We start from the raw sequence: 25,003 nt of genomic DNA on the forward strand, positions 1-25,003 counted from the left end.
GAGGTCTATGAATATAGATCCCTCAAAGTTGCTGCACAAATTGATAGGATGGTGAAGAAGGCTAATGGTGTGTTTGCTTCATTACTAGGGGGTTTGAGCCAAAGAGCCGTCAGGTAACATTGCAGGTCCATAAAAATCTGATTAGACCACACCTGGCGTATTGCGATCAGTCTGACTGCCTCATTATAGGAAGGATGTGGAAACTTTAGAGAGGGTGCAGAGGAGATTTACCAGGATAATGCTGATAAGAGGCATAGAGTAACAAGCCAGGACCTTTCCCCAGGGTGACAATGGTGAATACAAGGCAGCATCAGGTGATTGCAGAAAGGTATTGGGGGGAAGGTATGGAATTTAGAAGGATGAGAGGGGATCTGATTGAAACATGTAAGATTATTATATGGACACGCTAGAGGCAGGAAACATGTTCCTGATGTTGGGGGAGTCCAGAACCAGAGGCCACAGTTTAAGAATAAGGGGTAGGCCATTTAGAATGGAGTTGAGGAAAAACTTTTTCACCCAGAGAGTTGTGGATCTGTAGAATACTCTGCCTCAGAAGGCAGTGGAGGCCAATTCTCTGGATGCTTTCAAGAAAGAGTTAGAGCTCTTAAAGATAGCAGAGTCAAGGGATATGGGGAGAAGGCAGGAACGGGGTACTGATTGTGGATGATCAGCCATGATCACATTGAATGGCAGTGCTGGCTCGAAGGGCCGAATAGCCCGCTCCTGCACCTATTGTCTATTGAAGGTAAGGTTTTTTCACACAGTGTGTGGAACACACTGCCAAGGGTGGTGGTAAAGGCAGATGCATTAGGGACATTTAAGAGACACTTAAGATGGTGGATGAAAGAAAGATCATATGGCAGGGAAATGTCAGATTGATCTTGGATTAGGCTAAAAGGTCAGCATAACACCATGGGCTGAAGGGTCTGTATTGTGTTGTACTGTTCCATGTTCTAACATATGAGGACGTGGACTTCCTGGTCCTCTGTTACATTGTCTTCCTTCTTCAATACAGCATGCATACTAGAAAGTGCCCACAGTGAGAGGGAGGGCTCTCAGTGAGAGGAGAAATTTATTCACCTGGACCTCAGGCATTCCCACTGTAGCTATGTGAAAGTATCTTCATAAGACATAGAAGCAGAATTAGGCCACTCCACCCATCAACTCTGCTCCACCATTCCATCATGGCCACCCCCATTCTCTTGCCTTCTCCCCGTAACCTTTGACCTCCACTTTAAATATACTTAGTGACGTGGCCCGCACAGTCGTCTGTGGCAATGAATTCCACAGATTCACCGCTCACTGGCTAAAGAAATAGCTTCTCATCTCGGTTCAATAGACATCTCTCTACTCTGAGGCTATGCCCTCTAGTCCTAGACACACCCACTATAGGAAACGTCCTCTCCACATCCACTCAGTTTTGGCCTTTCAATAGTCAATAGGTTTCAATGAGATTCCCCCTTAATTTTTCTAAACTCTGGTGAGTACAGGCTCAGCGACATCAAACATTCCTCATATGTTTATATAGAGGCCATGAGAAAGGGATGAAGTCCTGCAGAATGTGTCATACCACTCCCTGCAATCTGTAGTGTGTTTGAGGAGTTCCAGAAAGTCTGGTAGGATCTTTGCAACAACCAGTAATACCCAGCCAGTCCAGAACCGGCTGCAGTCATCCAGATGGCTGTAGCAACAACCGCTAATCCACAATCAATCTCCAGCTGGCTCTCAATCCCTTCCTGGGGTTCTGCTAGGAAGGGGTACGCTTCCAGGAGTCAAGAACGGTCAGCAGTGCGAGGCTGAGGTTATTTCAGGCAGCATTGGTATCGACTTGGTGTGGGCCAGCCAGACGTGACCGCAGGTGCACACACACACACATCCGTACCACCTTAGCAACTACGGTGCCCAGACAAAGGTAGTTCAAGCTTGTGTTTCTGAATGAGAAGCAAGTAGAAGAGCTCAATTTCTAATTCAACCAAGGCTTTTAATTCAAATAAAAATGCAGCCCAATTTTTTTTAGATATTAGTTCCTAATTTTTTTTTGCATACACGTAAGATTTTAAGCACTTTTTTTTCACTTTGAGGTCTCTCAGCTACATATCATAACCTTAGTCATTGCCCTAGACAAATGTGCCAATTTTATTTGGAAGGATACTGGAAGATACTTTAAACATAGAATTAGTTTTCATCAATCCCTTCTCCTTGATCAATTAACGATGTTCTTTGTCTCCTAATCCACCTTTGGTTCCGAAGTTCACTGGTGTCAAGGCCATAAATGTTGTTGTCAAGGTAACTTATGATGGCTACCAAATGATCATTGTTCAGGGTTTTTGGTAGAGAGGCCCACACACTTCGATGTAGATGCTGCTGTTGTTGAAGACAGATAACCATTGACATCAATGTTCATCCTGTGGAAAATTAAGAGGTAATTATTTGATGTGATCTGGCAATTGTGTCTACAGGTGTATACCACCAGGACTACACGTCTCCTCTGAAGCTGTTTTCCTGTAGCTATCCAGCTTCTCAACAGACTCTCTCAGGTGTAGTACCCTAACTGTCCCTGCGCAGCATCCGTTAAATGGTCTATCCTGTTCTCCTTGTTCTGTTGATAATTACCTAATCTGTTCAGATGTTCTCATTTATTTAAGTTTGATTATTGACGTTTACACATGTGACATTGCTCATGTCTTGTAAATTGTTGGTTACTATTGTGTTGTCTGTTATAATATTGTCCTGTGTTTTATACTTGGCATCGAACCACAATCAATTCTGGTATGTTTCACACACTGACAATAAAGGGATTCTGATATTTTGTAGGCACCCTTTCCCACTAACCAAACCTATTCGGTAAGAGGAGCCAACTTGGAAAAAGTGGAAATGCTGTTTTCTCCCACCCCCATATTTTGTTAAACATCAGAAGCCATTCAGCCCATTGAGTCATGCAAACTCACAGATCAATCCCATTTGCCTCACAAATTTTCTCTGTTACCTCTTCTACCACCTATCTACACACCAGGGGCAATTTACAATCTACCAACCTGCATATATTTGGGACATGGGAGGAAAGCAGAGGACTTGAAGGAAGCACACTTGGTCACAGGGAACACTAGAATCGGCTCATTGGAACTCTTGAGACCATAACAGCAATATCAGGCCATTTGGCCCATTTAGTTTGCTCCACCATTCTATCAAGTAGACAGCAACTCGATTGGCTGTGTCACGGCTCTTGAGAAGCAGAGACGACAAGACAGTTTCATTGAATGTTGGTTTGGCTGTTTCCATGATGTGCCAGTGTTTGACTGTGAAAGCAGGGGTGTTATGTCTTTCCTGATTTGGATTGTAATTTTTTTTCTAATTACTAGATCTCATTGCACAATTCTAAAAGTTTACAGCTGTTGTTGATTGCTCATTGTTAAGCAATTATCTTTCAACATTATACCGGCCATTATAGAATTGCTTGTATAGTCATTCATTTGTTTAGAAGCACTTGTTAGAGGTTGAAGGAACTTCAATCAATATTTGAATCTGCCTTTCATAAGAACACCGAGAAGTACTGTCTTTTTACACCGGCTCCTTGTGTACTGTAATGTGTTAGTGAATAATAAAACCGCCTTCGGTTACAGCAACACTGGGACTGGAGTTATCCATCTGTCTAGCTTAAGAAAACAGGGAAAACTATTGAGCAAGGGCAGAACAATGGATATTGAAGAAACTCTTGGATAGGCACATGATTGATAGGAAAATGGAGGGCTATGTAGGAGGGAAGGGTTAGATTAATCTTAGAGTAGGTTAAAAGGTTGGCACAACATCATGGGTGAAAAGGCCTGGAGTGTGGTACTATGTGGCATGACGTTTCTCACACTGGCTGGTAGTTCACTCACACTTTAGAGGAGACTGGTTGATTGGCTTCAGAAAGGCAGAGGACCTCTTAATTTTCCTGCAGAATTAAGGTCTGGGATGTTGCAGGCTGCTTGGGTCAATTCCTCATCTACCAACAGACCCACTGGGGGAGAAACCTTTCACCAGTGATTTAGTTTTAGTAAACATGATGTTTGTTATTTGAAGTGGGATTAGGTCATGAGTCGAGTTATACAATGTGGGAACAGGCCGTCCAACCCATGCTGACTAAGCTGCCTTCCCCAACTTGTGCTATTTGTATGCATTTGGCCCATAATCATAAGAACATAAGACAGAGGAGCAGAATCAGGCCATTCGGCCCATTGGGTCTGTTCTGCCATTTGATCTTGGCAGATCCATTTTCCTCTCGGCTCCATTCTCCTGTATTCTCCCCATAATCCTTCATGCCTTGAATTATCAAAAATCTATTAACCTCCACCTTATACACCCAATGACTTGGCCTCCACAGCCAGCTGTGTCAATGAATTCCACAGATTCACCACCCTCTGGCTACAGAAATTCCTCCTCATCTCTGTTCTAAATGGATGCTCCTCTATTCTGAGGTTGTGCCCTCTGATCCTAGACACCCCCACTATAGGACTATCGAAAACATCCTCTCTACATCCAATCTTTTGAGGCCTTTCAACCTTTGACAGGTTTCAATGAGATTCCCCTTCATTCTTTTAAATTCCAGCAAGTACAGGCCCAGAGCCATCAAATGCTCCTCATATGATAAGCATTTCATTTCTGGAATCAAGTTTGTGAACTTACTTTGACCCCTTTTCAATGTCAGCATATTCTTTCATAGATAAGGGGCTAAAACTGCTCACACTACTCCAAAGTGAGGCCTCACCAGTGTTTTATAAAGACTCGGAATTACACGCTTGCTTTTATATTCTAGTCCTCTTGAAATGAATGTTAACATTGCATTTACCTTCCTCACTGATGCAGCCTGCAAATTAACCTTTAGGGAATCTTGCATGAGGACTTACAATTCCCTTTGCACCTCGAATTTTTGAATTTTCTCTCTGTTTAGAAAACAGTCTATGCTTTTTTTCCTTCTACCAAAGTGCACCATCATGCACTTCCCAACACTATATTCCATCTGCCATTTCTTTGCCTGTTCTCCTAATCTAAGTCCTTCTGCAGTCTCCCTGCTTCCTCAAAACTACCTGCCCCTCCACCTATCTTTGTAACATCTGCCAACCTGGCCACAAAGTCATCAATTCTGTCATCCAAATCCAACGTGAAAAGAAATGGTCCCAACATCAATCCCAGTGGAACACCACTAGTCACTGGATAGCCTTTCCTATCCACGAACTTGTCCAAATGTCCTTTAAACATGGTAGTCTTATCTAGCTCTACAGTTTACTTTGCTCTGGCAGATAACTATATATGCTCATCAGCTTCACAGTAAAAAATGTTGCCTCTCAGGTCACCTTTAAATCTTCCCCCTCTCACCTTAAACCCATGCCCTCTAGTTTTTAGACTTCCCAACCTTAGGAAAAAGATTGTGACCATCCACCTTAACCACTTCCCTCATAGTTGTATATACAAGGTCACCTTCACCATCCAATTCTCCAGGGAGAAAAAGCCCTAGCCAAGAAAATCTCTTCTTATAACTCAAGCCCTTCAGACTTTGTAGCATCCTTATGAATATATGCAAAATGGCAGCAATCATCTCATACCACTCACTCTGCATTTTAAAGTAGCAGTACGATCACTCGAGTTCTCCTAAGGGGTTGCCTATTCCTCGGGTGGCTGTAGAGGCTGGTCCAGGCTCCACATATTCTCCTGTAGTCTGGGCAAGAGTAAGTGGTGTCTGTGCTTAGTGGCTGAGTCTTTCGGTCTCTCCTTTCGCGGCAACTGCTAATATGCACATCATATGCTAAATAGCGGTCTGAAAGGACTGTTGGCTCCTCCTACTTCATCGCCTTGTAAAATGGTAATGGTGCTTCATTACTATGGCAAAAAGACTCTGAAATGCAATCCTGAGGAAGAGCTATGGATTATCCCTGAGTCCTGGCCAATCTTTATCCCTGAATTAACTTTGTTAATATATGGCTAATGTCTTTATTACACAGCTGCATGTGAGTTTGTTTGGTTCAAAATAGCTGCTGTGATTTCAACATTCCTATAGTTACTATACTTCAAAAGTACTTTATTAGGAACTTTTGAGATTATATTAAAACAGAAAATGTTGGAAATACTCAGCAGGTCAGACAACATCTGTGGAAAGGAGTAAAGAGTTAATGTTTCAAGTTAAAGACCTTTCATTAACATTTTCTGTTTTAATTTCAGAATTTGAAGAGTATGGAATTCTTCTATTATGAACTAGGATTATATAAATCTGTTCAAACAATCCTGTTGACAATCCTATTAGATATGTCAGATTTCCTTCAAAGCAGTAACAACAAAGATACACATTTAACTCTTCACCAATCAGCTCCTGGTGTAACTTACAGAGAAGGGATCTTCACCATTGTCTGCAGATGTGAACTGGCTGTACATTGGGTTATTGAACCTGGAAGGAGTCTCGTCATCAAATGCTGACACACCTTCTTCATCTTCAGACTGTGAAAGTAAAATGACACCAAGTTGTATCAGGAGATACTAGGGAAGATAATAAAAAGCCAATTCAAAGTCATGGTGACTTAATAGTTAGCACAACGCTCTTACAACACCAGTGACCACAGTTCAATTCTGCTGCTACTTTTAAAGAGTTTGTAAGTTTTCCCCATGACCATGTGGGTTTCAGCTCATATTCCAAAAACCTATGTTAGCTGGTCACATGGACCTAATTTGGCGGCATGAGCTTGTTGGTCCAGAAGGGCTTGTTACCGTGCTGTATCTCTAAGTGAGTGAGTAAATCAAAGGTGTAGGCTGGAAGAAGTGCCTTAAAGAAGAACAGAGGTCTGGAGAGGTGTGAGCTGTGATTGGTCCCACTGGTAGAATGACTAAATATTAAGTATAGTGAGAGGCCAGAATTGGAAGTGGACAGAAATCCTGGAGATTTGTACGGCCAAATGATTAGTGTTGGATGAATTTGGAAGAGAGGGTTTTGTGAATCCCACAATCTCTAATCATTGACTGGACAGGAATCTTTGCACACACCAAAACATTTGTTAGGTTTAGGAATGGGATCAGTTTCATGCAACGTTGTGTAATTGTTTTTAAGATTCAAGATTGTTTAATGTCATTTCCAGTACATAAATGCAAAGGAGAATGGAACAATTGGACCTGATGCAGCACAAAAAACCCACAATAAGATAAAGAACACAATATTTAAAAAAAAACACTATAATACATATGATAGCTTATATGCATACGTTGATTGTATGTGCATAAAGTGACGCTAGGCACTGGAGTGCCTGTACATAAGGTGACTAACAGGAAATGATAAAGTAGTAGTACGGGGAGGTGGGTTTGTGGAGGGGAGAGTTAATGAGTGGAGGTGTTGATCATCCTTACTACTTAGGGAAAATAACTGTTTTTGAGTCTGGTGGTCCTGGTGTGGATGTTACATAGCTCCACCTCTGATTGGAGTGGGACAAATAGTCCATGAGCAGGGTGGGTGGGATCCTTTATGAAGTAACCGGCTCTTTTCTGGCACCTTTCTGTATATGTGCATCTCCTTGATGGCAGGTAGGTATGTGCTGGTGATGTGGTGAACAATTTTGACTACCTGTTGTGGAGCCTTCCTGCCTGCAGCAGTGCAGTTAAAATACCATGCAGAGATGTAGAAAGAGGAATATTTGCATCCAATATAAATTATTATTGAAACAATGGGACCACAGCTGAGAGTGTGTGCTGGAAGTGTGTTGTGATGGTATTGGGTTTGCTGTCCACAAAGTTATGAACTCAAATGAAGATCTTTAATGTATTTAATGTACCACCATTGCTAGCAGTGTGTTTCACACACCCACAGATCTCTACTTGGTCTTCTGCTGCTGTAGCCCATTTCATTCAAGGTTTGATGTGTTGTGCATTCAGAGATGCTCTTCTGCACAACACTTGTAAAGTATGGTTATTTGAGTTACTGTGACCTTCCTGTCAGCTGAACTCTGACTGCCCATTCTCCTCTGACCACTCTCATTAAGGAGGCGATTTTGCCTGCAGAACTGCTGCTCACTGGGTGCCTTTTGCTTTTCTTACCATGCTCTATAAACTCCACAGGAAAATGCCAGGAGATCAGCAGCTTCTGAGATACTCAAACCAACAATCCTTCCATGGTCACAATCACTTAGATCACATTTCATTCCCATTCTGATGTCTGGTCTGAACTTCTTGAGCATGTCTGCATATGTTTATGCATTCAGTTGCTGCTGCATGGTTGGCTGATTAGATATTTGCATTAACGAGCAGGTGTACCTAATAAAGTGGCATCTGAGTGTATTACCTTGAAGTACTGGAAGCTGAAAGGTCCTTGTCTGTGATTGTAGTAGCAATATGAAGCAACTGTTGAACTAATTATTACCAGCAGACAGGCAAAGAATACTCCCAAGCCAACTCCAACGTGCTCAGCAGCAGGTTTAACCTAGTTACAGACAATAGGTTATTACATTTCCAGTAGTGATTCAACAACAGTCTTGTGCATTAAGCTATCATTGTTAATATTGTAAAAATGATTTATGGTGTCTTTCAGTAATTAGTAGTTGGTTTATTATTGTGACATGTGCTGAGATACTGTGGAAAAACTTTGATTTCCATGGTATTCTGACAGATCATTCCAAAACATCAGGGCATAGAATGTGGAATGTATAACATTACAGTACAGGATCTTAGGCCCATGATGTTGTGCCAATTCTATCTATCCTTCCCTCCTACGTAACCCTTCATATTTCAATCATCAAGGTGCTTATCTAAAAGTTTCTTAAATGCCCCTAATTTATCTGCCTCTACCAGCACCTCTGGCAGGGCGTTCCACACACCCACCTAGTCTGTGCAACTTACCCCTCACATCCCCCTTATGCTTTCCGCCAAACACGTTAGAATGATGCCGCCTTATATTAACCATTTCTGCCCTGGTGAAAAGTCTCTGGCTGTCCATTTGATCTATGCCTTATGTCATCTTGTACACATCAATCAAGTCAACTTTCCTCCTTCGCTCCAACGAACGCACCAGAGGGGGTAACTTCACTCACTCCAAGACTGAACTGTTCCCCCAACCTACAACCCCCAAACAACTCACTTTCAAGGACTCTTCATCTCATCTTCCTGAATTTATTGCTTACTTATCTATTATTATTATTATTTTGTTTGCTTATTTTTCTTTTTGTATTTGCACGTTAGTTGTTTGTCCTGTTTTGTGTTTTCATTTATTCCATTGTGTTCCTTTATACTTACCGTGAATGCCCTACTAGCAAATAAATCTCAAGATAGTATATGGATACATTTGTACTTCAATAATAAATTTATGTTGAACTTTGAACCTTTGAACTTTGAAAAGCCATAGCTCGCTCAGCCTACCATCATAAGACATGCTGTCTAGTCCAGGCAGCATCTTGGTAAATCTCCTCTGCACCCTCTCTAAAGCTTTCACATCCTTCCTATAATGAGGGGACCTGAACTGAACACAAGTGTGGTCTATCATCAGTACATTGAGGCAGTACAAGGGAATGGCAGTAACAGAATGCAGAGTATAACGTTACAGTTACAGAGAAAAATGCAAATAAGGAGACAGTAAGTGCAAGGGTCATGATGAAGTAGACTGAGAAATCAGGAGTTCATCTTTATCATACAAGAAGTCCATTCAAGATTCTTGATCTTTGTTATAGCCGGATACAAGTTGTCCTTGAGCCTGCTGGTGCCTATATTCTAAGTTTTACATCTTCTGCCCAAAGGAAATGGGGGAAAACCAGAGAATGACTGGGGTGGGAGGAGACCTTGATTATGTTAGCTACTTTCCAGAGAGCAGGAAGTGTAGATGGAGTACACGGAGGGGAAGATGGATGTGTAATGGACTGACAGGAGCAATTATGGAAGTTTTATCCAAATATAAGGACTGGTGACTGAGTACAAAGAGACTGGTGACAAAGAGATAAGTCTTTAAGGAGAAACCTATATGGAGAAAGTGAGTGGGAGATAATTAGAGAGGTTTGTATAGATAAGTTGCTTACTGCTATCAAGAGTGGAGTAAGGGTGGTACATTCAACCTTCTGGAAGTGGTGCCACACACAGATTCAGACACAGTTTGATTTCCACAATAACCCTGAAAGCCTTCAAGGGGATTGGGATTTGGGAAATGTGGGGTCTGAATGGAGAGGTGGGGAGGTTTCTGCACAGTCAAAATGAACACTTTGAGTAAACATCTCGTCACTTTTTGTCCTTCCCATTGTCAGATCAGAGATTGGTGCTGAAGCTGAACATCTATGGAGGAGAAGGGATGGTGGATGATCTGATGAGGCAGGTCTGTTAGAGGGAGGCTGGACAGAACATAAACACCAGAGTCAGAGGGATTGAAAATGTTGGAGTCTGGAACAAGAAAGAAAAGAGAGATCAGAAAAACTTCTTTAGCACAGACAGCTGTGGAGGCCAAGTCATTGGGAATACAGTAGATTCCGGTTAATTGGGAAAAATCGGGGCTATTACATTTGGCCCAATTAAGCTGCTGTCCCAATTAGCTAAAGTTTTATGGAAATAGTTTAAAAGGTGTAAAAAAGATGAACTACTGTTTAACTGAGTAGCAAATTATTGATTTATATGAAATACAGAACAAATTAAAATGGTATCAATACTAGAACTATAAAACTGTGTATTAGTTCCTAATAGTTATCGACAGAGGAACCCCAACAACCAAATTGTTCTGCTGTGTTCTTTTAGTTGAAAGTAAATGAACAAAATCAGTACAGACACTCAGTGCAGTTAATGACGGCCTTCATACAACAATATCAAAGGTAGCATCCTCCAAATTTTCATTGTCATTGTAACATTCAAGATAATTGTTGATACCTTCAAATTCTTTGTAGCCCCTAACTTGTAGTTAAATAACTTCATTTTCAGTCCTGGCCATTTCTGGCATTTCCAAGCCTGAATACTTGAAACTGCAGTGAGCAAAACAATTCTGAATTGTCTTGCTGCTTATTTCTCAGCAACTACCAGTAACAAAAATCATTGCTTTTTGAATACAAACACATGCAACTAACGCTACTTAATGCTATTTAAAAGCTGCTCCTATGCCTAATGGTTTTATGGTCTTTATTTTATGTCTTGTATTAATTACTTACAGGTTCAGGAGGTGCCTGTAAAGGCTTGTTGATGGCATGAATGACACCATTTGAGGCAACTATGTCCCAGGCAACAATTGGTCTGTCGTTGACTTGCTTTCTGACTTGCTGAGTGAACTCAGGGCTCGGAGGGAGACTACTTTCTGTGTCTGTTATGAGCACAGACTGACCGATCTTACTCAGGAGGACGGTTCCATTTTGCATTTTGTGATATACATAGCTGCTGTGAGCAGTAAAGTGATACTCAATGTCCCGACCAGACAGGGTCTGCGAATAAAAACATTTCATTGTTAGTGCTTAGTCAACGTATCCCATTTGTCAACCAGTGGGATATCCTGACCCGAGATGCCACAGCCCATTGGTCATTTTACTGGGAGGACATTGTCAGGTGGTCACAAGTAGTTGGGAGATATAGTAATTCTATTGCAAGAACCTTGAAACCAATAAATTGGTAAATTTGGAAAATTGGTTTATAAATTATTATTGTCACATAAACACCAGCATGTAATACTGTCCCCAAGTTTTAGATGTCTTTTGGGGTCATTTACTGTACTTGGTGCTCCCGGTGTGGCCTCCTGTATATTGGTGAGACCCGACGTAGACTGGGAGACTGCTTCACCGGGCATCTTTGATCCATCTGTAACAAAAAGCAGGAATTCCTGGTGGCCACCCATTTCAATTCTACTTCCCATTCCCATCCCAACATGTCAGTCCACGGCCTCCTCTACTGCTGCGATGAGGCCACACTCAGGATGGAGGAGCAACACCTCATATTCTGACTGTGAAACCTCCAACCTGATGGCATGAAAATCAATTTCTCGAACTTCTAGTAATTGTCCCCTTCACCATTCCCCATTCTTGTTTCCCTCTTTCATCTCATCGCCTTACCAGCCGATCAGCTCCCTCCAGTGCTCCTCCCCCTTCCCTTTCTTCCTTGTCCTCTCCTATCAGATTCTCCCTTCTCCAGCCCTTTATCTCTTTCACCAATCAACTTCTCGGCTTTATCCTTCACCCCTCCCCCTCTCTCAGTCTCACCCTTCTTCTCCCCTTCCTTTCCAGTCCTGATGAAGGTTCTTGGCCCCAAACTCTTTCCCCTAGATGCTACATGGCCTGCTGAGTTCCTCCAGCATTTTGTGTTGCTTCCAAAAGGTAGATTGCCTGTGGATGTGGACAGAATGATGATGGAGAATCTAGAATTAGTGATCACTGTTCAAAACATTGAGGATTGTGATGAGAGAATTTTCTTCCCTCTTAGCAGAGTTTCTGAAACTTTCTTCCTCTAAGGGCAGAGAAGCAGGATTACATACAGGGTCTCCCTAGGTTACAACTATGTACAGCCATTACATACGAGAAGAGTTTGGGAGACGGGCAGAATGGATTTGCCAGCTTCCGCAGAGTGGGAAGTCAGCTCGTGATTGCAGTTCTGCCATGTGGACTGTACATTCTTAATAAGAAAGGAGGTGGGAGGTTCGATAGAAAGTAAGGAATGGTTGAGGTTACAATTAGATCATAGACCATAAGACATAGGATCAGAATTAGGCCTTTCAGTCCACCGAGTCTACTCCACCACTCCATCATGGCAGATTTATTTTCCCTCAACCCCATTCTCCTGCCTTCTCCCCATAACCTTTACCACCCTTATTAATTATGCACCTATCACCCTCTGCTTAGATATACCCAATGACTTGGCCTCTACAACTGTCTGTGGCAATGGATTCCACGGAGTCATCAATATCTGCCGAAAGTAAGTCTTCCTCCTCTTTGTTCTCAAGAATCCTTCTATTCTTAGGCTGTGCTCTCTGGTCCTAGGCTACCCCACTATAGGAAATACCCTCTCCACATCAACTCTGTCGAGGCCTTTTACTACTCGATGAGATTCCCTCTCATTCTTCCAAATTCCAGATATACAGGCCCAGAGCCATCAAATGTTCCTCAGACATAAACCCTTTCTTTCCTGGAACCTCCTCTGGACCGTCTCCAATGTCAGCACATCCTTTCTTAGATAAGAGGCCCAAAATTGCTCAGAATACTGTGATCCACACGATTTTATTAAACTGCAAAACAGCTTCAGGAGGCTGAATGTTCTATCCCCATTACTAATATTTTTTGTAGGTAGGATGGTGTCCCTTGGTTCTCAGTTAGCCCCACTTAATTCATTTTAATTTGTTCTGACAGCACTTTGAATTCTTACCGTATTTCTATAGAATCCAGAGTTGACTGGAACAAACAGGGTGCCTTTGACAGATAGATTAGTGAGAACTTCTACAAACTGTCTGCCGTTCAACGTGGTGTTTGCATAAGTGAGAATTTGCTGAAAACAGAAAGATGTCTTAAAGTCAACATTCATTGTTTGAATTTCTCCATCAATAACTATTAGGAACTAATACACAGTTTTATAGTACTGTAGTAGTATTCCAATTTGTTCTGTATTTCATTTACTGTAAATATATAATTTGTAACTCTGTTAAATAGTCATTTGTCTTTTTCACACCTTTTAAACTATTTTCATGTAACTTCAGCTAATTCGGATAGCAGCTTATTTGGGCCAAAATGTACTGGCCCCAAAGTGTCTCAATGAACTGGAATCCACTTTGATCAAAGTAAAACTCGATCTTGACTTTTATCAACTCCTCTGAGTGTCAAAACACCATTGCCAAGTGTACCCTACAGTTCCAATAGTTGTTTTAAGGAGCACGGCTTCATGATTCAATGACATCAAAAATACAAATTTAGTTAAATATTTAAATATTTTGCATTAATAAATGGGATAAAATGTAGAACATATGTACTTGAAGGGATTTCACCTATTAACTGTGCATTTGGTATTGGTGAGATATTTTATTTTGTCACACTCAGTGTGGGGTAGGCATTGAATAACTCATGAAATAAGGTATCAACGTTCCCTATTCCTGCAGAGTTGGGTGTCAAATACATCCATGCAAACAACGAATTTCCCAACATTTGTCAGTGATAATAAACCGGATTCTGATCCCCGTTAGTTGTACATTTTTTTCCCCTTTAAAGGACTTACCCTATTCCCTTTGGAAAGGTTAACTTGTTTATATATGGCTGTTGTTAAGTACTCAGTGCATGAAATTAGTTGTTGGTTTGCCTGTGGGCATGAGGGAAAGTGACGGGAGGAAGGGAAAGTAGAGGGAGGACACAGAACCCTAGTCTGTATCTCTGCACTCACCAAGCAATGTTGTGTTCTTAACGATGCCCCACTGTGAGTAACTCTAAGTCACTGCCTCTGTCAAGGAGACAATGACAGTGGATGTGGCTCTGATATATCTGGCCACGATGCCTGTGAACAAAAGCTCACAGTACACCCAGTGCAGTTTGACTAATGCCTTATAGAGCCTCAGCATTACATCCTTGCTTTGATATTCCATTTCTCTCAAAATGAATGCTAAAGATTGCATTTGCTCTCCTGGAGGAGGGAATAGAGACAGGGGCTGGGAGGTGGAGGCTGCAAAGGGCTGCAGGCAGTGCAACTCGATAAGGAGATGGGGAGCCAGAGGGGGGAGTAAGAGGTTGACAGGCAGATGGAATGAATGGAGGAGGGGACAGAAACTAGGTGAAGGGAGCTGGGGTTTGTGTGTGTGAGGAAATGAGTGGACCAGGAAGAAAGAGCAAAGGTGAGAAGTTTAACTGAAGTAGGAGAATTCAGTATCCATGCTGTCAGATTGTAGACTACCAGACAGAAAATAACTCGTGGATGTATAAAGATTGCTTTATCATGTTTCAAAGATCCAAAATTATGTGATTTACATATATATCTATAACATAATTTTGTAATATATAATATATATATATAATTCAGTAGTACAGTGTAATTACTCAAGTCAAGGATGAGGGGTGTCTATGGTGGATCTTTACATGGCTGTAGAGGCCGATCCAGGATATATTAAAAGGAGACTGTCTGTATGTGACTTTGTTTAACACATGAGCAGCCACCACACGGTCCTTGACAGATCAGGGTCAGGGTCCAGTAGCATAAAATGCAAGATGACTGCTGACCCTTCACTGCTGCAGTCTTCTTCCATCTTCACTGTTGTTGTGATGAGTCATCATCTTCCACCAACTCCACCACTGAGTGCTTGTTTGGATTGCCTTTTGGCTGGAACCTTCCCCTTCACCTTACGCCATGGGTGATCCTACCAGGAGCTAAGAACCAGGTGGCTAAACTCGGGATGGCATATTCTCCGGGGATTGTCACTTAGTTGTAGTGGAAAGATGTGTGAATTCCCTTAATTTTTTGATATAACTTTTGGTGAATTGGGTGTGGGATTTCTCCATATAAAGAGAATGTCAGGGTTCAGCATTCAACTTCGGCACCATCTGTAAGAAGTTTGTATGTTCTCCTCACGAAGCATGTGGGTTTCCTCCAGGTGCTCTGGTTTCCTCCCACAGCCCAAAGACATACTGGTTAGTCGGTTAATTGGTTGTTGGGTGTATTTAAGGCAGAGCTTGATAGGTTCTTGATTGGACATGGTATTAACGGTTATGGGGAGAAGGCTGTGGAGTAAGGCTGAGGAGGGGAATTCAGCCATAATTGAATGGCAGAGCAGACTCAATGGGACAGATGGCCTAATTCTGCCGATGTCTTATGGTGATTGTAAATTGTCCTGTGGTTAGGCTAGGGTTAAATCGGTGGGTTGCTGGGGAGTGAGGCTCATTGGGCTGGGAAGGTCTGTTCCACGTTGTATCTCTAAATAAATAAATAAACAAACAAAAAATAACTGGCCTGTTCTGACATGCAATGACTAGAAGGTATCTACTTACCGTCAGGAAGGAGGAGAACTTGTCAGCGCTGGTTAGAACTTGTAACATGTTTCCATTACATGAATATCCATCGCCTACGTAACCCTCCTTACAGGTACACTCAACATCTGTCCAGAAACACAAGCAACACTTGAATGAGTAACCATTGACTATTACGTAGAACATAGACGAGTTCAGCAACTGGATCCTACTTTATACAAAATGTCCCTTTCCTGTCTATCATCACTATCCATTCATTCCCTTTATATTCACGTGTCTATCCAAAAGCCTCTTTGTCTCCACCACAAACCCTGGTAATCCGTACAAGATGTCTACCACTGTCTGTGTTAAAAACAAGGACTTTTATAGAAAGACTAATGATCAGGTTTATTTGTCACATGTATATTGACACATAAAGTGAAACACATTATGTTAATTGTTTATTTAAATGTTTTTAAAAAATGTTAATTTGTTTTACTATTGTTTAAATGTTTAAATATTTTTTAAAATGAGCTTGATTTGTCACATGTACATCATCACATTACAGTGAAATGTGTCGTTTGTGTCAATGACCAACACGGTCTGAGGATGTACTGGGGGCAGCCCACAAGTATCATTATACTTCCCTTGTGCCCGCAACTTACTAACCCTAATCTGTACATCTAAGGATGTAATGCTTTATAAAGCACTGGTGAGGCCTTACTTGGGGCCCAGAACTGTTTAAGGTTTAAGAAAGGGTGTGCTGACATTGGAGAGGAGGTTCACTGGAATGATTCTGGGAATAAAAGGGTTATCTTATGACGAACAATTAATAGCTCTGGGCTGGAACTTAGAAGGGGTATCTCAATGAAACCTATCAAATGTTGAAAGGCCTACGTAGAGTGGATGTAGAGAGGATATTCCTATAGTGCAGGAGTCCAGGATCAGAGGGCACAGCCTCCGAATAGAGAGGTGTCCATTTAGAATGGAGATGAGGAAAAATTTCTTTAGCCAGTGAGTGGTGATTCTGTGGATTTTGTTGCCTCGGGGGCTGTGGAGGCCAAGTTATTGCGTATAATTAAGGCCATGGTTGATAGGTTCTTGATTAGTCAGGGTGTGAAAGGTTACCGGGAGAAGGCAGGAGAATGGGGTTGAGAGGAAAATGGATCAGCCAGGATGAAATGGCGAAGCAGACTTGATGGGCCGAATGACCTAATTCTGCTCCTGTGTCTTGTGGTCTTTGGAATGTGAAAGGAAACCAGAGCTCCCGGAGAAAACTGACACATTCACGGGGAGAACATACAAACTCCTCACAGAGAGCAGCAGGAACTGGACTTTGATCACTGGTGCTCCTCACCTTTCAACTTCTCCCCCCAACGGAAAAAGTATGGAGTAAGATTGTTCTTACCCTTCATTCTGTAGCAGTAGACATCCCATGTTTCACTGGTGTTAACCCGGGGGCCATAGTCCACAATGCCGACGTGACCCTCACCACATTTCGGATTGGAGTAAGTGGTTGGATAAGATACCCTCTGTCCATTCAGCCAACCTGCTGCACACATGTGGTATCCCGCCTGAAATCAGAACCAGGAGGTCTTTCAACACAAGAGCCTGCAGATGCTGGAATCTGGAGAAACACAAAATGCTGGAGGAGCCCAGTCCAGATGATGGGTCTCGGCCTAAAACGCTCACTGTCCAACTACCTCCACAGCGCTGCCTAACCCATTGAGTTCTCCAGTGCTTCGTCAAATGCTTTGAATGACCAACACACAAAACCGTGCAGGAGTGCTGTTCAAAGGAAGGGCCTCAACTCAAAACAGTGTCTGTCCATTTCCCTCCACGGATGCCGCCTGACTCACAGGGTTCCTCCAGTGATTAGTGTGTAGATTATTCTACATGCTTGTTGAAATGGGTCTGGTTTGATACAAAACATGCTCAATGAAAAGTTATTGCATATTACAGCTACCAAGGCGTGGATGAGGCAAATTACGCTGGCTTAGGGCACAGCTAGGTATGTACAGATGAAAGGAAAACAAGAGGGAATTGTGGGGAAGATGGAGAGCTTCTCGGACAGCACAAACACCTTGGATGAAAATGCTGTAGAGCCAGACTGCCTGTCTGTGGTGTTGTGTTAGAGAGGCTGAGCTTAAACTAGAGAGATACAACTTCATTCTGTCTGGGCACTTGCAACACAGGAAAGGTCCTCCATTAACACAAGAAAGGTCCTAGATAACACAGGATAGGTCCTCCATTAACACAAGAAAGGTCCTAGATAACACAGGATAGGTCCTCTATTAATACAAGAAAGGTGGTAGGTAACACAGGAAGGGTCCTAGGTAATGCAGGAAAGGTCCTAGATAATGCAGGAAAGATCCTAGATAATACAAGAAAGGTCCTAGATAACACAGAAATGTCCTCCATTCAGCTCATCACCAGGCTCAAGGTCAGCTTCTATACCAATATCATAAGACTTCTCTCTTAGATGATAAGGAGAAATCTCGACCTCAAGTCTACCTCATCATGGCCCTGCACCTTATCTTCTACCTGCACTGCACATTCTCTGGAACTGTAACATTCTGGTTTTTCTTGACCCCTGTACTACCGTGATGTACTGTTATTGTGAAATGATCTGTATAGATTACCTGTTAAAGTTTTTCACTATATCTCACAGACATCCCACCCCACAAAAACTCATTTCAGGGAGGTAGCACCACCACCCCTGTCCCCCGTAACCCCATATCCCACCGACTCCCGTCGACCTCCAAGGGTGTATGTATACAGGACATTTGATTATGACAGAACACAACAATTTATTTGATCACATATTGAAACTATTTACACACATACATACATATATATATTCCTTGTTGAGTACTTTGTTGGCAGTCTCAATGCTAACAGCTAAATGCTAATGCAAAAAGCCTTTCTATTTCTTTTGCAAGCTTTCCTTGTACTGTGATGTTGCTTGCTTGGCAGATTTGAGCATTTTACCGGAAGTCTCAACCTCATAGCAGTCTGTGTTGAAGAATTTTATTAATTTTGCAAACATCAGATTCACAAGTGTTTTGTGAGACAGCTGACTTCTGAATTCTGTCTCAATGTGACACACCATGCTGAATGCCCTTTCTACATCACAATTAGAATTTGGCAGCACCAAAAGCATCTTCATCAACTGGCAGAGCTCTTTGAATCTCAACTGCCCTGTGCTCACAGATGTTACTTTGGACAGCTTCCCCCAGAGCTCATCAACTGGCAAACTTTCATAGTTTGGCACCACTCCTTCAAGGTTAGTTGAGACATAAGTCACTGTTGCAAACAGTGCAGCAAGCAACACTGTCATTATTTTTGAACCCTATTAGGCAGGGGTAGTCTGTGTAGTGTAGTCTGGGGTGAAGTAAGTTTTATATTTTCTTTTTTTGGAACACTCTGCCATGGCGCTGCAGGACACTAAACTGAACTGATGGACAATGAAAGAGAGAGAGCGGTCGACTGTAATGCCCGCCCACAGAGAAAACTGATAGGTCTACTTAGCACAAAGAGAGACCAATCAGGATGCTCTCTCTGTCACTCTCTTGCTACGTCTGTCACTCGATCTGTCTGTCTGTCTCTCCCTCTCGCTCACTCTAAAAAAAAATCGATTTCTGGGATATTGTATATAATTTGTGGGCATCAGGGAGCCGCTATCATTATGCAGGAGACTCCCTGAACTTCTGGGAGAGGTGGGATGTCTGATCTCAGTACACAGGACAATAGCAAACCTGTCTCTAGCGGTGAATGTGTAATTCCTCCAACAAGACCTGCAAAACCTACGACCTCTATAGGCAAGAAGGATGTAGTGCAGGGAAACACCACGACCTGTGGGTTCCCATCCAAATTGCACACCATCTTGATCTGGAAATACATCCCATTCCTTAATCACATCTTGGTCTAAATCCTGGATCTCTGTACCCAACAATACTCTGGAACCACTGTCACTTGAAAGATCACTGTAGTTCAAGAAGATGGGTTACCATCACCTTCTCGGGGGCAGTTAGGGATGGGAAATAAATGCCTTGCCAATAATGCCTACTCCCCATGAAAGAACAGAAAACAATCAGCTTTGAAGATGCACAGAAAGAGGGAACAGACCTGTTGAGCGTAGGATAGCTGGTTGTACGTAGCCAACACGGCTTCATGTCCGCCGCATAGTTCACGAGCTTGAGTATAGTTAAGCTTGTATTGTCCCTTTGTGGATCGTAGATGGAAAACACCCACTTTTTTGTCTAATGAAGAGAAAAAAAACATACAGTTCAAACGGTATCTGGGACAAATTGAGCCTTTCAGTAACCTCAAGGTTTGCCATGGTAACACAAGATTGGCCAGCCTCAGACTAGAAGAATGTCCCCTTAGAACAGAGATGAAGAGGAATTTCTTTAGCCAGAGGATGGTGAATCTGTGGAATTTGTTGCCACAGATGACTGTGGAGATCAAGTCATTGGGTATATTTAACGCAGAGGTTGATAGGTTTTTGAGGAGTAATGGATTCAAAGGTTATAGGAAGAAACAGGAGCACGAGGTTGAGAGCGATAATAAATTGAGTAGACTCGATGGGCAGAATGGCCTAATTCTGCTCCTATGTCTTATGGTTTAAGAAAAAAAATCTCAGTGTAGTATATGGTAACATAGACTCAGTGGCCACTTTATTTTGCACCTTGTTTATCTAATAAAGTGGCCACTGAGTGTATGTTTGTGGTCTTCTGCCACTGTAGCCCATCGACCTCAAGATTCAGCCTGTTGCGCCTCCAGAGATGGCCCTCTGCACACCACTGTTGTAACACTGTTGACTCGATGGGTCGAATAGCCTAATTCTGCTTCTAGAACTAGTAGGTTTTATAGTCTTATCTGGTATTTTATAACAACAGAATAACAATTTGATTGTTACTTCTTAAGTAATTTACATTTTATTTATTTAGTTATTGAGATACACTGCCCAGCAACCCCCCTCCCCACACCCCTGATATAACCTTAGCCTAATCACAGGACAGTTTACAATGACAAATTAACCTACTAATTGGTACATTTTTGGACCACGCGATCACAGGGAGAACGTACAAACTCCTTACAGACAGTGATGGGAATTTTCTGACACCACTCTTATCCTTTAACATGGGCATGTTCGCACATCACTGTTAAAGCTTGAATCTAGAGTCCTTTTGTTAATTCCTCAAAAAACTCTTCAATATAGTACATCTTTTATTCTCCTTAGAAAGTGGGGAACTTAGGATAAATATTTCACTTGAAAGGTGGCTTAACTAGCTTCCCAGTACTCTGTACTACACTGGGGTGTGAGACTAGATATTTAAGTTTCAGTCTCTAGTGTGGAATTCTAATGTTAATTCTTGTTGTAGGAAACTCTTTGGGCAGAGGGTAGTTTCCATCGTGGAGGGTTGTGGAGACTAAATCACTGGGGGCAGCACAATAACATAGCGATTAGCACAATGCTTTACAGCACCAGTGGCTGGAAGATCGGGGTTCAATTCCCACCACTGACTGCTGTAAAGAGTTTGTACGTTCTCCCTATAACCACATGAGTTTCCTTCAGGTGCTCCAGTTTCCTCACACATACCAAGAACATGTGGGTTAGGGTTAGTCAGCTGTGGGCAGGCTACATTTGCACCAGATACTTGCAGACTTCCCCAACACAGTCCTCGCCTGTGTTAGTGTTTGACGTAAAATGATGCATTCACTGTAGGTTTTGATGTACATATGACAAATTAAACTAATCTTCTATCTTTTTAAGCTTTTTTCATGAGATTGAAGGGTTGGAAAGATTGAAGGGTTATGGAGAACTTTTACAAGAGATGAGCTGAGCATTAATTATATTGAATAGTGGGGCAGGCTTGAAAGTCCAAATAGCATATCTCTAATGCTGGTTTCTCCGATCTTTAAATACAAATATTAAAATGCAGATAACACTTACCCTCAAAGTGAAGGTCTGTGCATTTGGCATTTGCATGACACTTTCCATTGTCTTGGAGACATCGATTAACGAGAACCTCTTTGACTGTGCAGTTGGTTCCATCCCCAATGTAGTTATCTTTGCATGCACACTTGCGTCTGTTCTGTTGTAAAAGGATATCAGGTTAACCAACAATTAATGATGGCGTATGTAGAGTATTTTCTGGTGATTTTGATTAGAAACTCATATTTGCAAGAAATGGCAGAGAGTTGTGGACACTGTTCAGCACTTCATGGAAACTAGTTTTCCCTCCAGGTACTTTGTCCACCCTTCTTGCAGTCTCATTGGCTTTCTTTCTACTTGTAATCTCATTGGCTTTCCACTCAACTTTGGATCAACTGGACAATAACAATCCCTAGGTCAGGCTGCCGTTTATTTATTACATCTCAGCATTCAACATCGTCACCCCCTCAGTAATAATCAACAAATCTTGGGCCCCAATCTCACTCTGCAAATGGATCCTTATTTTCTCATCTGGAGACATTTAGGGACACTTTAGAGATTCTTAGATAGACACACGGATGAAAGCAAAATGGAGGAGTCTGTGGGAGGAAGGGTAGACTGATCTTGGAGAAAGGTTAAAAGGCCAGCACCACACCATTGGCCCAAGTAATGTTCTATGTTTCCTGTTCTATGCCTCAGTAAAGCAGCCAGCATAATCAAAGACCTCACCCACCCTGGGCATTCTTGCTTCTCCCCCTTCCCATCCTGCAGACAATAAAAAAGTCCAAAAGCATGTACCACCAGGCTGAAGGATGGAGCTATCACACTGTCTTAGACTATTGAATGTTTCTATAATTCGATAAGATGGATTCTTGACCTCACATTCCACCTCCTTTTGGCCTTGCATCATACTGTCTACTTGCACTATGCTGTGTCTGCATTGTAATAGTTTATTCTGCATTCTTTTATTGTTTTACCTTGTTCTACCTCAATGCATCATTGTAACGAATTGATCTGATTGGACGGTATGCAAGACAAATTTTTCACTTGGTACATGTGACAATAATAAATCAAGTTACCAGTTTAAATGCTTACCCTGTGAAGCTTAACATGAGTTGCAATTAAAGGACTTGTAACTTTGTTATTAGACTGAACAGTACAAGCTATTTTGTCAAGGAGTTCAAAAAAGAGGTCTTCAAATTTTTAAGTGTTTGTAAAGGATGGATGTAGAAATGCTTCCGATTATTGAGATCAGCATTAGTTTAACTATAGGATAGTTTAAAATAAATAGAGTGCACAGGCTTAAGGTGCAAGGATTAAGAATTAACATAGTCATTGAGTAATGCAACAGGGGAAAAGGCCCTTTGGCCCAACTTGCCCATCCTGACCATGGTGTCCACCAGTCCCCATTGCCAATGTTTGGCCCATATCCTTCTAAACCCCTCTTATCCAATAAGATCCTGAGATGCAAACCTTTCCTACAAAGGGTGGTGTGTATATGGAATGAGCTGCCAGAAGAAGTGGCCGATATGGGTACAATTGCAATGCTTAAAAGACATTTGGACAGGTACATGGATAGGAAAGGTTTATAGATCAAATTCAGACAAATGGGACTAGCTGAGGTGGACCCCTTGGTCAACGTGGACCAGTTGGGCCGTAGGGCTTGTTTCTGTGCTGTAGGACTCTATGACTCTAAATCCAATGGAGAATGTGAAAGGAAAGGATTGTCTCTTACTGATCGAGGAGAACAGGGAATGAGAAATGAAGCCTATACAGAGAGGGATATATGGCTGAAAATATCTTGAGTAGAACCTAATAGACACATTGACCAGTTGGGTTAAGAAGCAGCTTCAGGTTATCACAAAGCCCACTACAGCAAAAATTTACTTTTTGACATGAATTACAGCTGTGTTAAGCAGTCCTGGTCTGCAAGATGCAGAGAATTGTGAACGCAACCAGACCATCGCGTAACACTGCTCCGCTCTACTGACTACGTCTAAATATCCTGCTGCCATGGGCAAGCAGCCAACATGATGAATGACTCCTCCCAGCCTGGTCGTCCTCTCTTCTCTCCCTATCCACCGGATAAAGGGTACAAAGCTTGGGAATACATACCACAAGGCTCAAGGGCAACAGGCTCTGGAATGGACCTCTCCTACACTAAAAGATGAACTCTTGATCCTCATGACTTTATTTATCTGCCTGCATTGCACTTTCCCTGTAACTGCAACACTACCCCTCAGAGGCCACTTTACTAGTTACCTCTTGTACCTGATAGAGTGGCCACTGCGTGACTGTTTATGGCCTTCCGCGGCTGTAGCCCACCTACTTCAAGGGTCGACATTCAGAGATGCTCCTCTGCACACCACTGTTGCAAAATGTGGTTATTTGAGTTACTGTCACCTTCCTCGCAACATGAAACAGTCTGGCCATTCTCCTCTGACCTCTTTCATTAACAGGTGTTTTCACTCACAGAACCACCACTCACTCGATGCTTTTCACACCATTCTCTGTAAACTCTAGAGACTTGCGAATGAAATTCCCAGAAGATCACCAGTTTCTAAGATACTCAAACCACCCCATCTGGCACCAACAACCTTTCCACTGTCAAAGTCACTTAGATCTCATTTCTTCCCCATTTTAATGTTTGGCTTGAACAATAATTGAACCTCTTGACCATGTCTTTATGCTTTTATGCATTGAGTTGCTGCCACGTGATTGGCTGATTAGATATTTACATTAACGAGCAGGTGTACAAGTGTACCTAATAAAGCGGCAACTGGGTTTATGTTCTGCACACTTTTTTTTCACTACCTTATAGAATCATAGACCACTACAGCTTAGAAACAGGACATTTGGCCCATCTAATCTATGCGAACCAGTTTTTCTGTCATTTCATCTATCTGCACCTGGAACATAGCCCTCCATACCCCCCCAACCCCGCCATCCATGTACTTATCCGTTGAGAGTTGAGGCCTCCGTTGGTCAGGGTTGACCATGGATGTTGGGTCCTAGCTGTCTACGTGATACGCAAGCCTGAGCAGTACGATATGGACAGCAAGCTGTTGCCCATGTAGCGAGCTCCCCCTCTCCACACATCTGAGGAGACCAATACAGTTTGACACCAGAAGCACCGCAGGAGTTGCCAGTCAGTATTGAACTCAGTGTAGGACTGCCTTACGGACTCCAGCTCCAGATG

General features: G+C 42.2%; 1 protein-coding gene across 2 annotated transcripts in view; it reads right to left on the reverse strand.

The window, feature by feature from the left end:
* Nucleotides 1-1,956: 1,956 nt before the first annotated feature.
* Nucleotides 1,957-25,003, reverse strand: part of stab2 (stabilin 2) — a 191,852-nt gene continuing 168,805 nt past the window's right edge. For both annotated transcript variants that reach the window (XM_073058832.1, XM_073058831.1), the window contains exons 60-68: nucleotides 21,823-21,964; nucleotides 19,992-20,125; nucleotides 17,272-17,437; nucleotides 15,906-16,012; nucleotides 13,312-13,431; nucleotides 11,121-11,387; nucleotides 8,294-8,431; nucleotides 6,358-6,468; nucleotides 1,957-2,405 (exon numbers count right to left, since the gene is read on the reverse strand). In XM_073058832.1, coding sequence (XP_072914933.1) covers nucleotides 2,394-2,405; nucleotides 6,358-6,468; nucleotides 8,294-8,431; nucleotides 11,121-11,387; nucleotides 13,312-13,431; nucleotides 15,906-16,012; nucleotides 17,272-17,437; nucleotides 19,992-20,125; nucleotides 21,823-21,964 — 1,197 coding nt within the window. In that variant the 3' untranslated portion in view covers nucleotides 1,957-2,393. The remainder of the gene's footprint in view (nucleotides 2,406-6,357; nucleotides 6,469-8,293; nucleotides 8,432-11,120; nucleotides 11,388-13,311; nucleotides 13,432-15,905; nucleotides 16,013-17,271; nucleotides 17,438-19,991; nucleotides 20,126-21,822; nucleotides 21,965-25,003) is intronic.

The sequence above is a fragment of the Hemitrygon akajei genome, chromosome 10 (genome assembly GCF_048418815.1).
Source record: "Hemitrygon akajei chromosome 10, sHemAka1.3, whole genome shotgun sequence".
NCBI classification, from domain to species: Eukaryota; Metazoa; Chordata; class Chondrichthyes; order Myliobatiformes; family Dasyatidae; genus Hemitrygon; species Hemitrygon akajei.